This window comes from Theropithecus gelada, chromosome 2 (genome assembly GCF_003255815.1).
Source record: "Theropithecus gelada isolate Dixy chromosome 2, Tgel_1.0, whole genome shotgun sequence".
In the NCBI taxonomy this organism is placed as follows: Eukaryota; Metazoa; Chordata; class Mammalia; order Primates; family Cercopithecidae; genus Theropithecus; species Theropithecus gelada.
In genome coordinates, this window is record NC_037669.1 from 117726999 (window position 1) to 117742108 (window position 15110).

Genomic DNA, 15110 nt, shown 5'->3' on the forward strand with positions numbered 1-15110 from the left:
TATCTCGTTATTAAGTTAAAAAAAAAAAAACTTTTAATGAAAGGAAAGTACAAACCCCAATCAACTGGGGGTGCAATGCAGAGGACTATATTATCCTATTATCTAAAAAGCATGGAATTTGACACGCTGGGTTCAAGTCAGGTTTGGTAAACTGTCCTGGTAATGTCTTTCAAGTTGTTTAACCTCTTGCTTTCTTTGTTATGAAAATATGGCTAAAAATATTTATGCAAAAGAGTAGTTGTGAGAAACAAATGGGTTAATCCAGCAAGACCACTTCATAAACTGAGAGTAGTACCTGTTGGTTGTTATTATTATGGATGTAACACTGGATGGTTTGTTTTATTTTGCATTTCTTAAAAAACATTGTAAGGCAAATTTTCCTCTACCTTCTAATAATAACGTACCATTTCTTGAAGGTTCTCAGATAAAAGAGAAGAGCAACTACTTGCATAAGGACACTTGTTCCTCTTCTAAAAAGCTTTCCCAAATATCTTGAAATGCATCAGTCCCATGTTCCCACAGAAGTATGTCTATTATTGCTACCATATAATGTAGAATATGGTAACTCAGCCACACATTCATTCTAACAACAAACGTACATTAAGGGTCTGTTATGTTCCAGGCTCTGAAGAAACTACACATCAATATAGAAAAAGGATTGTGATACATTTCTGCCTCTCCAGCAGTTCATAGTCTAATAAACAACATCTCCTCTTTTCATCCTCCACCTCCACTCCTAGCTATGAGCACTACAATGCCAAGACCCTTGTCTCAGTCATCGTTGGTGTCCCTCATATTACCTAGCACAGCACCTTGCTCATAGTAGGTGCTCAACAAATGATTATTGGATTGAAGTAATATTTTGTAGTGTGTTTTTTAAAACATTTAAAAGAACTGGTAGACTAACAAGGTGTTTTTTTCTCATAATGTCTCACTGGTTACATTTAACAGCAAGTTAAAATTAGATCTTTTTTTTTTTAAAGAAAGAAAACCATAGCAACTGTGATGTCGAATGTTTCAGAGAGCACATTTTTAAGGATTCTCTTTTGCTGAATTACCCATGTTTGAGCTGCCTATTTCAATCAAAAATTTAATAAATAAGCTGTGGTACTAATAGCCATGTAAACCACTGATTAAATCTATGAAGCAATAGAAACTCCCACACAGAACAGAACACTTGATGAAATACTTGAAGAAAAAAAACGTAAATGTGTTGAAAATCCACTGAATACATTTAAAATGGTTACCCACTGGAAATGATTGAACATTAGCTTCTCTTTGTTTCTTGTATTTATTATAAAACCTTGGAGATTGTTCCCATGTTTCATGTCAATATTTGCTAAAAATTTTTTAAAGGCATATTCTATGAGGCAATCAATTTTACAGTGCTGTCTTCTAAATTAAAGAATGAGCATTTTTACAGAATGTTATCAACAAATACTTCTATGACATACATAATGATTATCTAATGGTTTTCTCTGAAATTATTTTTATTGAAGTAATGGTTAAAGTGTAGCTCAGTGTCTCAGAAACACTGACTAATGTCATGTTAATCAACTTGACTACTAAAAAAAAGTGAAGAGGTTGATAGTTTAAATCTAGTTGGTACATGATTCACTTGAACTATCAAAGAAGAAAATGTACTTTACCCAAGACGAAATTTAAAACAAAAAATAAATCCAGAAATATATCTCAGAAACAACTTCAAAGTTATAGTCTGTACCTTTTAAAAAAAATCCAATTTTGTTTCTCTTAAATAAGAATGTGTAAATTAGCTGTTGATTGACAGCATTCATATTGATCAACATCTATTGAATGCCTACTCTATGCAAAGCACTGAACTAATGTCAAGAAGAGTAAAGTATATTTCTGCTTTTAGGGAGCTTATTGGAAGAAAAAATCAGGAATAACTGCGACATAAAAAGTAAAAAATAAGTGCTATAAATGCCATTGGTATTATTCAGAGGAGGTAAAAATGGATAACTCCTTGGTAGGTTTGGTCAGGTAGAATGAGGTGGGAATAGGAAGTTGGGGAATTCTTAGTTGACAGACTGAAAATGAACATCTTTTGGAATTAACAAGATGTTCAGCTTGACTTCAGAGTAGTTTATAGGAGGAGTGCTAAATAAGGTTGAAAACACACATTGAGTGAGGTGGTAAAAGGCCTCAAATTCCAGATTATTTAAATAGAATTTTATAATTTTTTAAAAAGCCATAGCAGCAGTTCCAAAAGTCTTCTGTACATGTGTGACAATTTTTATAAACAAACAAACAAACAAACAAAAAAACACGGTGAAACCCCACCTCCACTAAAAATACAAAAAAATTAGCTGGGTGTCATGGCGGGCACCCATAGCCCCAGCTACTCGGGAGGCTGAGGCAGGAGAATGGTGTGAACCTGGGAGGCGGAGCTTGCAGTGAGCCAAGATCATGCCACTGCACTCCAGCCTGGGCGACAGAGCAAGACTCTGTCTCAAAAAAAAAAAAAACAAAACCACAGGCTGAAATAAAGTCATCTGATTTTCAACCAGCCCTGAAAAATAATGGTTGGATTTGGCCATATTTTTTCATCCTGTGCATTTATGACACTTTCAGACATTCAGGTATTTATTCTGAATTTGGGAGGGAACCTGAATTAGTTTCTTATATATATATATAGGGAATAATTGATCTTTCAGATGTCTGAAAGCTAAACATTTGCTTATATATTTATTCCGAGTGCTCTAGGTACACCTTATATACTTTTTCCCCCTGTTATTTTTTCTTGTATAAAAATGCACTGAAGACCAAAATGATGATTTCTATAGAGCTGTTTAAAGACTAATGCAGAAGTACTCAAAATCTTATTTCTTAAAAACAATAAAACCTTCCTTCTTGCAGAAAGAAAAAGGCTTGGGGTGAGGGACATCTGGGAAGAGAATTGGAGTGGGAGGAGTTTGGAGGAAAATAGGCAGAGGAAAGGAGCACGGGAAGGAGGGAAATGGAAAGAGGGAGGCAGAGAGAGAAAACAATTATTCTTTAGAAGAAATGGCTATAAAGATAATTTTAAGCATTTATATGTGTTATATGCATTTATATGTGAAATAAATACAGCAGAGATAGGTAATGCTGCTGTAGATGCTAAAAATATTACTAATGACAACCAACTACAGATATTCTGGTACATTTTAGCCTCTAGTGCTTGAAGTAGAGAGAGTTTCAATAGATAAGATACCTGGGGGAGGCATTATGAAAATGTTAGAACAGCTCACAAACCAGTGTTTCCTGTTTATATTTTTAACAGCCTACTGTGGAAATTAAAATGAACCAGAAACCCTTAAAACCAGGTATTTTGAGCTTTAAACAAGTTTCAAGAACAGCATCTCTGCTACCAAAAGAAACTTAATGGTATAGATACATATCTGGGAGTGTTCATTCAACAGAGATCTTAACTGAAGGACTAAAGTTTATTTTTACTCAATCCAAATCATATGTAGATGTGGCACAAGAGCAAACAAAAGATAAAGAGATGGCCAAGACCGTTTTCCCCTTGCTACTCTGAGTAGCCACATTAGCAGTCCAAAAGATGTTGGATGCCAGCAATGTCTTTCTCCTTTTTTTTTTTTTTTTTTTTTGAGACGGAGTTTCACTCTTGTTGTCCAGGCTGGAGTGCAATGGCACGATCTCGGCGCACTGCAACCTCCGTCTCCCGGGTTCAAGTGATTCTCCTGCCTCAGCCTCCCGAGTAGTTGGGACTACAGGTATGTGCCACCACGCCCGGCTAATTTTGTATTTTTAGTAAAGACAGGGTTTCACCATGTTGGTCAGGCTGGTTTCAAACTCTTGACCTCAGATGATCCGCCCGCCTCGGCCTCCCAAAATGCTGGGATTACAGGCATGAGCCACCGCGCCTAACCAGCAATGTTTCTAAGAGATGAAAAGGAAACAGGGTCTTGCCCAAAGTGAAGCTGTTGGTGGGGCTTGTGATTCACAGTCATGATGATCTTCAATACTAAACATAACACCGGCTGGTAAAAATTTCAAACTTAGATGCTTTATCCTATAGAAACACAACTCTACTGTGTCATTATGAATCATTGGGGAAATATTCTAGGACTTAGCTTTTACAAATTAATAAACAAGATAGCTATTATTAGAATTATTGGAATTCAGTCATTCTTATGAGATAACAAAGACCATCAAGGTAGATCCTTTGATATGTCCATGTATGACCGTAAACCTTTTCTGATGACATATGTGTCCAATGATACAGAGGGGGAAAGTACTTCAAAGGTTAGAGCCATGGGAACAGTTATGGGTCTTCCTTTACTTAAAAATCTAATGGGTCACAGTTCAGGATGCTTTGTTTGTTTATTTGTTTAAGTTCTGGGATACATGTGCAGAATGTGCAGGTTTGTTACATAGGTATACATGTGCCATGGTGGTTTGCTGCAGCTATCAACCCATCATCTAGGTTTTAAGCCCCCCATGCATTAGGTATTTGTCCTAATGCTCTCCCTCCCCTTTCCCCCGACCTCCCGACAGGCCCCAGTAGGTGATGTTCCCCTCCCTGTGTTCACGTGTTCTCATTGTTCAACTCCCACTTATGAGTGAGAACATGCGGTGTTTGGTTTTAAGAGTCTTCTTTGGCAAACTACTGTCTTCCAAACAAACAAATGAAAATAATCAACAACATTAGTAAGTTTTGAGAAGTGACTCATGATTTTTATCTTGAGTCGGACACTGACCTTGACGATAAAAGCACAAGTGTTAGCTTTTATCTCATTGTTATCTTATTATATGCAGCCCTTCTTTCTCGCATTTTTCTCCTATCTTTGTGGTCCGATCTATGTCTATTAGCTATACTAAAGAACATCATGTTACAGAGGAAGTATCCCAGGCTAGGGGTTAGCGAGTGGCAGTCCTACGAAGGTAATAACAGTCTGAATGGGTAGGTTTTGCTAATGACCAACCAATGTGACCTTGGAGAAGGAACTTAATCCCTCTATCCCTTAGTTTCTTTGCAAAATGTGGTCCCTGTTCCTATTTACTCCACAAAGTTGTTTCCAGAATAGAATGTGATAGGTGAAAAGAAAGAGTCCTAAACGGCAGGAACCAACCATACTAAATAATTATTATATCTTAGAACACTTGATTTTTTGAAACAAATCTAGAAGCACATAACATGCAGAATCTTGGAATCAAAAGACTATTAGTTATACATATTGAGCATTAATATTTTAGGAAAATATCTCCTCTTTATATAATGTACATTGTTGATACCATTACTGTAAATATATTAATATGGTAGACTGAAGATAGACTATGGCTCACATTTGTGTAAGGCTGAAGGTCATGCTTTTCTTCTTTAAAGCCTGTTGTGAACAATAGTTGTCTATGAGCTTTTTAAACATGAGATTTTCATTAGTAATAAAAGAAACAAATTTAGGAAAGATTGTGCTCACATTTTTTGGAAGATTTTCAGAGAAAGCAGCTGGGGTTTCTTTAGACTCCCAAGTCTATTATTCAGGTGAGTAATGTATTTTATACTGAGTTCTAGACCACCTGCCTTTCTGAGGAAATTAATATTGAGATAGATTTACTTTGGCTTTTCTTGTCTCAGTGGCTATGTATAAAATTTTCCTATTCAATGAGTTTGGGTACCCCATTAATGTATTCATTCAATGTTGTTCAGCCATGGAGGATTATTTTTTAAGGCAATGTCTAGGTGTGTTTACAAAAAATTCTTATCTTGGTGAGTTTTGAGACTGACACATATATTCCTCTATTAAAATAGTCAATAGATGATGTAAATACGGTTTTACTTGCAAGGCAACAAATACTAATAATGAATAAAATAGTGTTTAAAATGAATTTGACTATAGTCTAAACCACTGGAATTCAAAATATTGCCTTAATTACTTTCCTTTTTCTAGCCCCTGCAGGAGTTTTGGGCAGGATCAATGGATGCAGGAAGCAGTAGGAGTTTGGAGAATGCAGTGAATAGGATCTATCATGATCAGCTTGTTCCAAAGATAAACACAAGCAAGAAAATGTCCACCTTAGCACACCCACCTAACATCCTGGAAATGCCACAAGAGATTAAGAAAAACTGTGGAGGTAAACAGGTAGAAATCACACTTGAAAGAATAAAAATGACAAAGAGCATCAAAGAAAAACAAAGCAATGATTTAGAGAAAGCAGCCTTTAAACGGAAGGCAGAAGGTGAAGAAAAGCCAACTAGAAAGAAAGAGGCAAAGATAATAGAACTTGACAATCAGTTAATCACCATGCCTCTGCCTCACATCCCCTTAAAGAACATAATGGATGTGGAAATGAAGTTGGTCTACATTGATGAAGTGGGTGTTCGCTATGAGTTTGTAGAGTCCTTCATGTCTACTGGGAGTCAGCCAACATGCCGAGTTGCTGAAATAGTAGACCCTTTGAGTGTACCTAATTTCAGCTTTCTGCCTCAGATTGACAAATGGCTTCAGGTAGCCTTAAAGGATGCCAGCTCTTGCTATAGACAAAAGAAATACGCCTTGGCAGCAGGACAGTTCAGAACAGCACTTGAGGTATGGGATTAAAGAAAATATAGATTGGTGACAGGAAGCTATGAAATGGAAAGTTGCAATTGCATTGAGGGGTTCTGACCATACTGTAATAAACAGAGATCATGAGGTGAGGATATTTAATGATATCAGGATTTTGCAGTTCCCCGTTTACATAAAGCAAATAAATAAGCTATGCCTGCAAATTAATATGCCTGTGTGCACTTGATATATAGAAATAACCCCAAAAGCACACTTCATGCTTTTTACAAACCCTGAAGTGAATGGTGATATATTTTAAAAATGCAGTTGGTTTCTTCATTTAGATGTACACCTATAAAAGCCATAAAGTTTTAGTACAATGGTGGTGGGTAGAATATAGATTCTCTAGAAATAGGCAGTTAATGAGTATATGAATTGTCCGCTTTTGATATGTAGTATCCTCATGATTAAACATAACCATCTTTACTTTTTAGCATGTGCTTATAATTTATACGTGATACTTATTACAAACAAAATAACACCATTTGACTTTACCATCAAACTTTATTTTCCTCCCCATTCTAGTGATCTTTATGAATAATTATCTTCCTATCTGTAAACAGGTAAGTCTGTGACTATCTCGGCATAAAAAAATAGCCCATGGACTAAAATAAACTTCAGAATCACTACTAAAACACAAAATAGGTAGTGGGAAAATTATACTAGCTCATGACATACTGTACCTATAGAAGGACCAAAGTGTATGCACCATTGGTCTTGTTATATTGATGAGTGCATACGTAGTATTTTATTTTACAAAACTATCTTACAGAAAACATGTCAATGCATATTATATATGCCTGCTGGGCACTGGAGATATTTAAAAAGAAATGAATGAAGACATGGTTCCTTCCCTCTAACCATCTGGTGAGGAAGACAAACCATTAAACATTTAAATAAAGATGCCATAAAGTCCTGGCATGGTGACTCACACCTGTAGTCCCAGCACTTTGGGAAGCCAAGGTGAAAGGATTACTTGAGGCCAGAAATTCTGGACCAGCCTGGGTAACATAGTGAGACCCTGTCTCCACAAAATGTAAAAATTAGCTAGGCATAGTGGCACACATCTGTACTCCTAGCTATTCAGGAGGCTGAAAGGATCTCTTCGGCCCAGGAGTTCGAGAGCGCAGTGAGCTATAGTGACAACACTGCACTCCAGGCTGGGCAACAGAGTAAGACTCTGTCTCAAAACAAAAAAAAAGAAGAAAAGAAAAATGCTGAAAAGAGTCATTGACCATGGGCAATGAGAGTGAGCAGGAGTCAAATGTGAGATGTTGTCGTGAAAGTGGTGAAATTTAAAGAGTAAACTATTATTTTCATTGTTAGTTTCAGGTTAAAATGACTACAACTACAATGAATTATTAATAGGTGACATCAGACAAAGGGTGCCCCTAAATATTTAAAAAGGCTCTAAGTACAAAAGCAGACCTAAGTAGATATGAAGTAATTAGGTAGCACACAAATAGATGCATCTATAAATATTTCTGCTCGCATAAAGGGTCATCTACACAAATAAGGGAAGTGTGATGCACTATGTAAACTTCTAAGCTACCTAATAAATGCTGAAAAGTCCGTATTATCCACAAACCACCAAAAGAATCCTCTGTTCTTTTGAACAGTCTTTTGAGCTAAAGCTCCGCAGCCTCCATCTACGAAAAGGATGCTAATGAAAGACTCTACGAAGAATGCCAGGCAGTTCTGCCAGAGCCATCTTCAGCTGAAATTTATTTTCCCGGTGCAGGGAGGGTTAAAGGTATAAATTTTATAGATAAAGAAAAATAATCATTTTGGCAAGAAAAAAGAAAGGCATCTTTTCTTAGCTACTGTAAAAGCTTCAAATTAAGTCTAGGTAAAAGCAAAAGACATCTGCGTTAAATGAAAGAAAATACCCAGTTTTGCATAAAATCCAGTGCTCACAATTATAAAATTTGAATCAGGTTTTTTAAATCCTTTTCTTTTTTTATTTTTTTTTGAGACGGAGTCTCACTCTGTCGCCCAGGCTGGAGTGCAGTGGCCGATCTCAGCTCACTGCAAGCTCTGCCTCCCGGGTTCACGCCATTCTCCTGCCTCAGCCTCCTGAGTAGCTGGGACTACGGGCGCCCGCCACCACGCCCGGCTAATTTTTTGTATTTTTTAGTAGAGACGGGGTTTCACTGGGTTAGCCAGGATGGTCTCGATCTCCTGACCTCATGATCCGCCCGTATAATTGAACTGTATAATGCTTGTGTTTCTCTCTGTCTCCTTCCCTACTTCCTCTTTTTTTCTCTCTCCTGTTTTCTTTCTCTCTCCCAAGGTTTTAAGGAAAGTTTTGGATGCTGACACTAATTACTGATAATTAACAAAAATAATTATTTTGAAATCAAAACTTAGCTTAGACATCTGGCCTAGCTTTTGTCTAATTATCTGGGGAGTTAACTTTGAAATCTTAGCTAGAATGTCTCAATAAAACAAAGCTACTGGGAATGGAAGAGATTTGTAGCCTTTTCAGACTTTCTTTTTTTTTTCCCTAATTTAACTTCTAAATTTAACCTTATTAAATGTGAGTGCTCTCACATTTCATTTAAGGCATCTCTCCCTTTTCCTTAAGTCCTAAAATGGCTTTGAATAAGGTAGGATGGACGATAGAGGCCAAGGCATAATGATAATGATCACACTTGATAGATGTAGCAGCAGGTGTGGATACATTAAGGTTAGGTTTGGCTGCAAAATAAGTGTCTGAAGGAAGGTAGAAATTTATTTCTCTCATACATAAAAGTGGGTAGTCAAAGGCTGGTATGATATGATGGTCAGGGTGCCAGGTTATATCTCCTTTCCTAAGAAGTGGCATTGACTTCATGATCCAAAATAACCGTTCCTGCTGGTATCATCAAATACACATTCTAGCCAGCCAAAAATGAGAAAAAGGAAAGACAGAGGCACACAGTGTCTCCATGAGCACACCATTTTCATTTTTTTCCCGTTAACCAAAATTTAGTCATGTGGCCACACATACCTGCAAGGGAGGCTGAGAAATAAATACAGTCTTTATTCCAGATGGCGCTAACATTCAGAAGTTCTATTACTGAGAAAGAAGGAGAAAATAGGTATTGAAGGATAAGTAGCATCTCTCTCATAGAAGGCTTGCTACAAGGGAAGTGTTATGAGACTTTTTTTTTTTTTTTTTTTTTTTTTTATGTGGCCCAGGCTGGAGTGCAGTAGCGTGATCTCAGCTCACTGCAACCTCTGACTTCCACGTTCAAGCAATTCTCCTGCCTCAGCCTCCTGAGCAGCTGGGATTACAGGTGCCCACCACCATGTCCGGCTAATTTTTGTATTTTTAGTAGAGACAGGGTTTCACCATGTTGACCAGGCTGGTCTTGAATTCCTGACATCAGGTGATCCATCCGCCTCGCCTCCCAAAGCGCTGGGATTACAGGCGTGAACCACAGTGCCCAGCAGAGACATTTAGAATGGTTGCCAAACATGTGGTGCGAAGTCAGCTGTAAGAGCATGTAGAGGACTGGCTGTGATTAAAGGTGAGGCCACAAAAAAGAAACAGAAAAGTAAGAACTGAGCGAAGGCCCTGGAGGCATTTAAATATTTATTAAGTGACATAATAACTTCCAATGCGTCTAATAAACCCATTAGAATGTTCTGTTTATGTGTTAGTTTCCTTTGTGTTCTTGACAAAGTACTAACTCCTTTTATTTTCATAACATAGTCACTAGATAGCTATATTTATGAAAACATTTTATAATGATTAAGGTCAAAGGGTATGCAATGAGTCAGAAGACGACAGTTTAACTTCCAAAAACAGTCAACTTTAGTCTTTTAGGATTTTGTAACGTAGCAGGCATTTATGTAAACATGCTTAATGAAATAACTTATTTTTGCATGCTTTCTTTTTACTGTATAAAGGTGAATCAGTTATATGGGTAAAATTGGTGCTTAGCTCTATGACCACCTCATCAATCTTTCTCAAGTTTTATTAAAAACAGTCATCATATGCTCTTATGTTTGTATTCACACCAGAAGCTAAACCAATAAGGGCAAAAGGTGTAAGCTGAAGATAAAAATACAAATTCATATTACTTTATATTGTCATGCCTAGATACTATTCCCTGCAATTTTTAAAAGACAGCTATACAAATTTCCCCACTACAAAAACGGTAGGGATTCTATTTAAAAAAAAAAATGACTGCCTCATATAGTTATATTTGCATATTAAGTAATACATACTACTATGTAATAAATTGCTTGGCTGTCAACAAAAAGTAGGCAGAGATTAATAAATTAGGAATACAGAAAGGACAGAAGATGTAGTAATCATATTTTTTGTCACTTATTGGAACAACACTCAAAGAAATGATCAAAGGTTTTTCTAACTTCCGAGCATGCAACTTAGACAATACCACCATTTCAATCTTAATCATAGGATCCTAATAATTAAGAGGCTTCCACCTTCTGAATTAGAACAAATCTACATGTATCCTTTAAGATTCACAGCTTCAAACAATCCTACTCAACCCATCAAAGAAGACAGAACAAGACCCATCCATTACCAACCAGAACTTTCAATTCCTCTGATTTCATCATGCAGCAGACCCTTGAGGTGCTAATCTTTTTTTAATATCTTGGCGCTCCAGTCACTGGTCTGTGAAGTTAAAGTAATAACTCATATTTATGGAGCTCTTTATATGTGTCAGGTACTATATTTTACATTCTGGGATTATTTACATTCATTATTCCATTTTATTCTCACAACAAGCCAGTGAGATAGTACCGGTATTATTGTGTTACTAATGAGAAAACCAAGGGTGGACAGGTTAAGTAACTTGCTCAAGGGTCAAAAACTAGAGGAGGTGGAGTCAGGATCCGGTTATCCGGCTTCAGGGCTCACCAGTGTGCCTTTGCTGCTCTAAGTGTGAGCTGGTTGGAAATACAAAATTCCAGACCTTGCCAGACCTGCAGAATCAGAATCTGTATTTTAACAAATTCCAGATGGTCCTTATGCACATTGCAGTTTGAGGAGCACTACACTCTCTGATATGCCTACACAGAACAGATTTGCCCTCCAATTAACGCTTTGTAGCTTGGTCCCTACACTGTATAATTTAAAATGTTGTATGTCCAACATTGATTTTATAGAAAATAATTTCCTCTTAAGCAGGTGTTTCTATAACAATAGTTCAGAATTTTCGCATTTCAAGGATCCATAAAAAATGTTTTAAGTGTGTGTAGGGGGAGAGTGGGTTGACATTGCATTTGTGTTGTACAAGAACATTACAAAAATTACCATCTATTACCACCATTGAATCATAAAATATGGAGCAGTTTTACCCATAAAAGTTAGAAGGAAAGATAAAAGGAAACAGAAAGGTCATACTGTCAAAATGAAGGATATTTTAAAAATAGTTATATTTTAATTTTATGAAAAGCTATGTTGTCTTTATTTTTTATTTTCCCTTGGATCGGTAAAGCATTGGTCTGAGAACAAGCTTTTGGGAATCACTGTTCTAGAACACATTCTTTATGGTAAATGTTAGGTATCCAACATGACTGAACCCGCACCGGGCCCTTCTTATGAGATTACTTCCAAGATAATGGAATTTGCTTCAAGACAGGTCCATTTCGGAGCCCATTCAAAGGGGTTTATTTAATGAAGTAGAAAAGATATCTCATTACAGGGCGGCCTCACCTGTAATTGCTCTGCTGAGAATAACTGTAGCAACTCTCTAGAGCACAAAAATGTGGATATCTTAGAAAGCTTAATTTAAATAAATTCTAGCACAGGTATTTCTCTGGTGCAACATAATCAGAAATTTAGGGGTTCACTGAATTCTCTGAGTGCCTAAGCTGTCTCATTATAATCTGTGGATTTGTATATGAATTCAGTATGCATTTCTTAAACTCCTGTTGAGTTCCAGGCATTTTGTTGTTGTTGTTGTTATTGTTGTTTGTTTTAAGATGGAGTCTTGCTCTGTCACCCAGGCTAGAGTGCAGTGGTGTAATCTCGGCTCACTGCAAGCTCTGCCTCCCAGGTTCAAGCGATTCTCCTGCCTCAGCCTCCTGAGTAGCTGGGATTACAGGTGCATGCCACCACACCTGGCTAATTTTTGTATTTTTAGTAGAGACAGGGTTTCACATTCCAGGCATTTTTACTCATACAATCATTGTAATAACCCTCTCTAAGATGGATATTATCATCCCATTTTACAGAAAAACTGATGCTCTAAAAAAATTAAACAACTTACTTAAAGTGCCATGGCTAGTCTGTGGCAGGGCTGAGATGGAATTCAGGTCCCCTGATTTCACATCTGGACTTCTTTACACTACTGCTTTTCATACTGTAATGTGCATAAAAAAATGTACAGTAATCTTGTTAAAAATGCAGATTCAGATGCATTATGTTTGTAGCGGGACACCAGATGCCGCATTTCAAATAAGTTCCCAAATGATGCTCATAGTGCTGGTCCAGGGACAACTCTGAGAAGGATTTATACCAAACCACTAGTAGGTTCTCAAGTGACTGCCATTGCCCCTCTAGTAAATTAGCAGTAAGCACTAGCTCACATACTCCTAAGTGGCTGCAGGGGTCCAGAGCTGTGATGAACAGGGCACTGAATTTGGAGTCAGATTATCTGTGTTTGACACTGTGTTGATGCTGTGTGACTTTGAGCAACTTTCTTAGCCGCTTAGAATGCCATTAAGTAGAAATGATAGATAATAAGGTGCTTTCACGTAGAATATCAGGAATTGTTTATTGAAAAACATAATGAAATCTAAATTCATGTACAAGTTGTCGCTGTACTTCTCAAGTCCCTCATTTCCCTGTGTGGTATGTGTTTAATTTAAAGCTTAACATTCCAAAGGATTTTGCCCAACTATGTGTTTACCAACATTTTTTAACATCCATAGCCCAAACCCTTTGATTAATATTAACAATTTCTAGTCTTCTCTTAATTATATTTGAAATTTAACCAAAGCAAGGGACAAAATAATGCATCGTGTTCTACTTTATTTTCCCTTGAGAAGCAGTGATCTAAACCAAACACTATGTTGAACTATTAACTGCCTCTCGCACAAATATAAGCCTTCGCTTAAATGCACAAATTGTTATTCTAGAGATAGCCCATTGTTTCTTAGTTGTGAAGTATAAACTGACTGTGAACTCTTCATGTTCAAGATTAGACATTTCAGATTTTAACTTGATTGATGTCATCTTTGTTCCATACAGGGACACCATAACTAGTAAGTATTTAATGATTTAAAAAAATTTGGAAAATGTTAGCAAATATAGCGAATATACATGGGAGGAAAATAAGAAATGAATTTCCCCTTTAACTTCAAAACTAAGATAAAATTATTATTATATACATTTGTATAATTAATGTGTTTAATTTTACCTTATAATAATTAAACACTGATTAAAGTACAAATCTCTAGAAAATTAGAATTTGCCATTATAAGAAAAATGTATGTTAATACCATTAGCAGTTACCAGCTATTTTAACCTGGCATAACGCTAGATGTTGGAAATGCAAATATAAATAAAATACAGTTTCTGCCCTCAAGGATTCGAAGTGTAGAGACAAGGAATTGGGTCTTGCTTGCCTGAATTCCAATACTTCATTTACATTTTAGGGCTATGTATTTTTATTTGTAGTTCAGTGTGTTAGTGTTTATATTTAATTTTTTTTTTCTGAAATGTGATCTTTAAGTGGACATTTAGAAAGATATCCAACATATTTTACTGTAATTTATTTACCTTCAATGGTTATCATCCCAACCCCGGTGGAATAAAAAACAAATTAGAAGATTTAAGATACATAGAGGAGAGTTGATTATTGGTTAAAGGAGCAAAATATTTTTCAGGCTTAGTATTACATAAAAGGGATGAGAAATAGGAGATATATCTGAGGCAATTACTCAATTTGATGGGCCACTGTTCATTACTATCGAGGCTTTTTATCCACATGGTCCTGGCTGTACTGCACACCCACCCTCTGACTCATCTGACTCATGCTAAGCCCCTCCCTTTCCCACACAAAAGCAGCCATTGACACAGCCACAATTCCTATTTGTATGCAGCACGCATAACATGGGAGAAGTTGTGACGAGGGATTTGGAGAGAATCAAAAGGACAGGAAGAGTGGAAGAGGGGGCCAAATGAGAGTCGGGAGGTAGGCATTGACCATCTTGGGGAGGAGAGAGTTTTCCCATAACTTAGATGGTGGTAGAGTATGGAAGGGGGGTTAGTAGGAGAATTTGCAATAAATAAACCTACATTATAATTTGTATCACTTTACAAATGAAAGGAGAATCACATCCCATAAAAAAAAAGATTATGAACATTGTAGGTTGTTAATACAGTCATGCGTAGCTTAACAATAGAGATACATTCTGAGAAATGTGCCATTAGGCAATTTTGTCATTGTGCAAACATAATAGATTGCACTTACACTAGCCTAGATGGCATAGTCAACTACACACCTAAGCTATATGGTAAAGCCTACTGCTTCTAGGCTACAAAGCATGTTATTGTGCTGAGTGTTGTAG

The 15110-nt window shown here is 36.7% G+C and overlaps 1 protein-coding gene across 1 annotated transcript in view; it reads left to right on the forward strand.

The window, feature by feature from the left end:
• SPATA16 (spermatogenesis associated 16) overlaps positions 1–15110 on the forward strand; it is a 254015-nt gene that overhangs the window by 18421 nt on the left and 220484 nt on the right. The window contains exon 2 of the mRNA XM_025376457.1: positions 5925–6554. Coding sequence (XP_025232242.1) covers positions 5943–6554 — 612 coding nt within the window. The 5' untranslated portion in view covers positions 5925–5942. The remainder of the gene's footprint in view (positions 1–5924; positions 6555–15110) is intronic.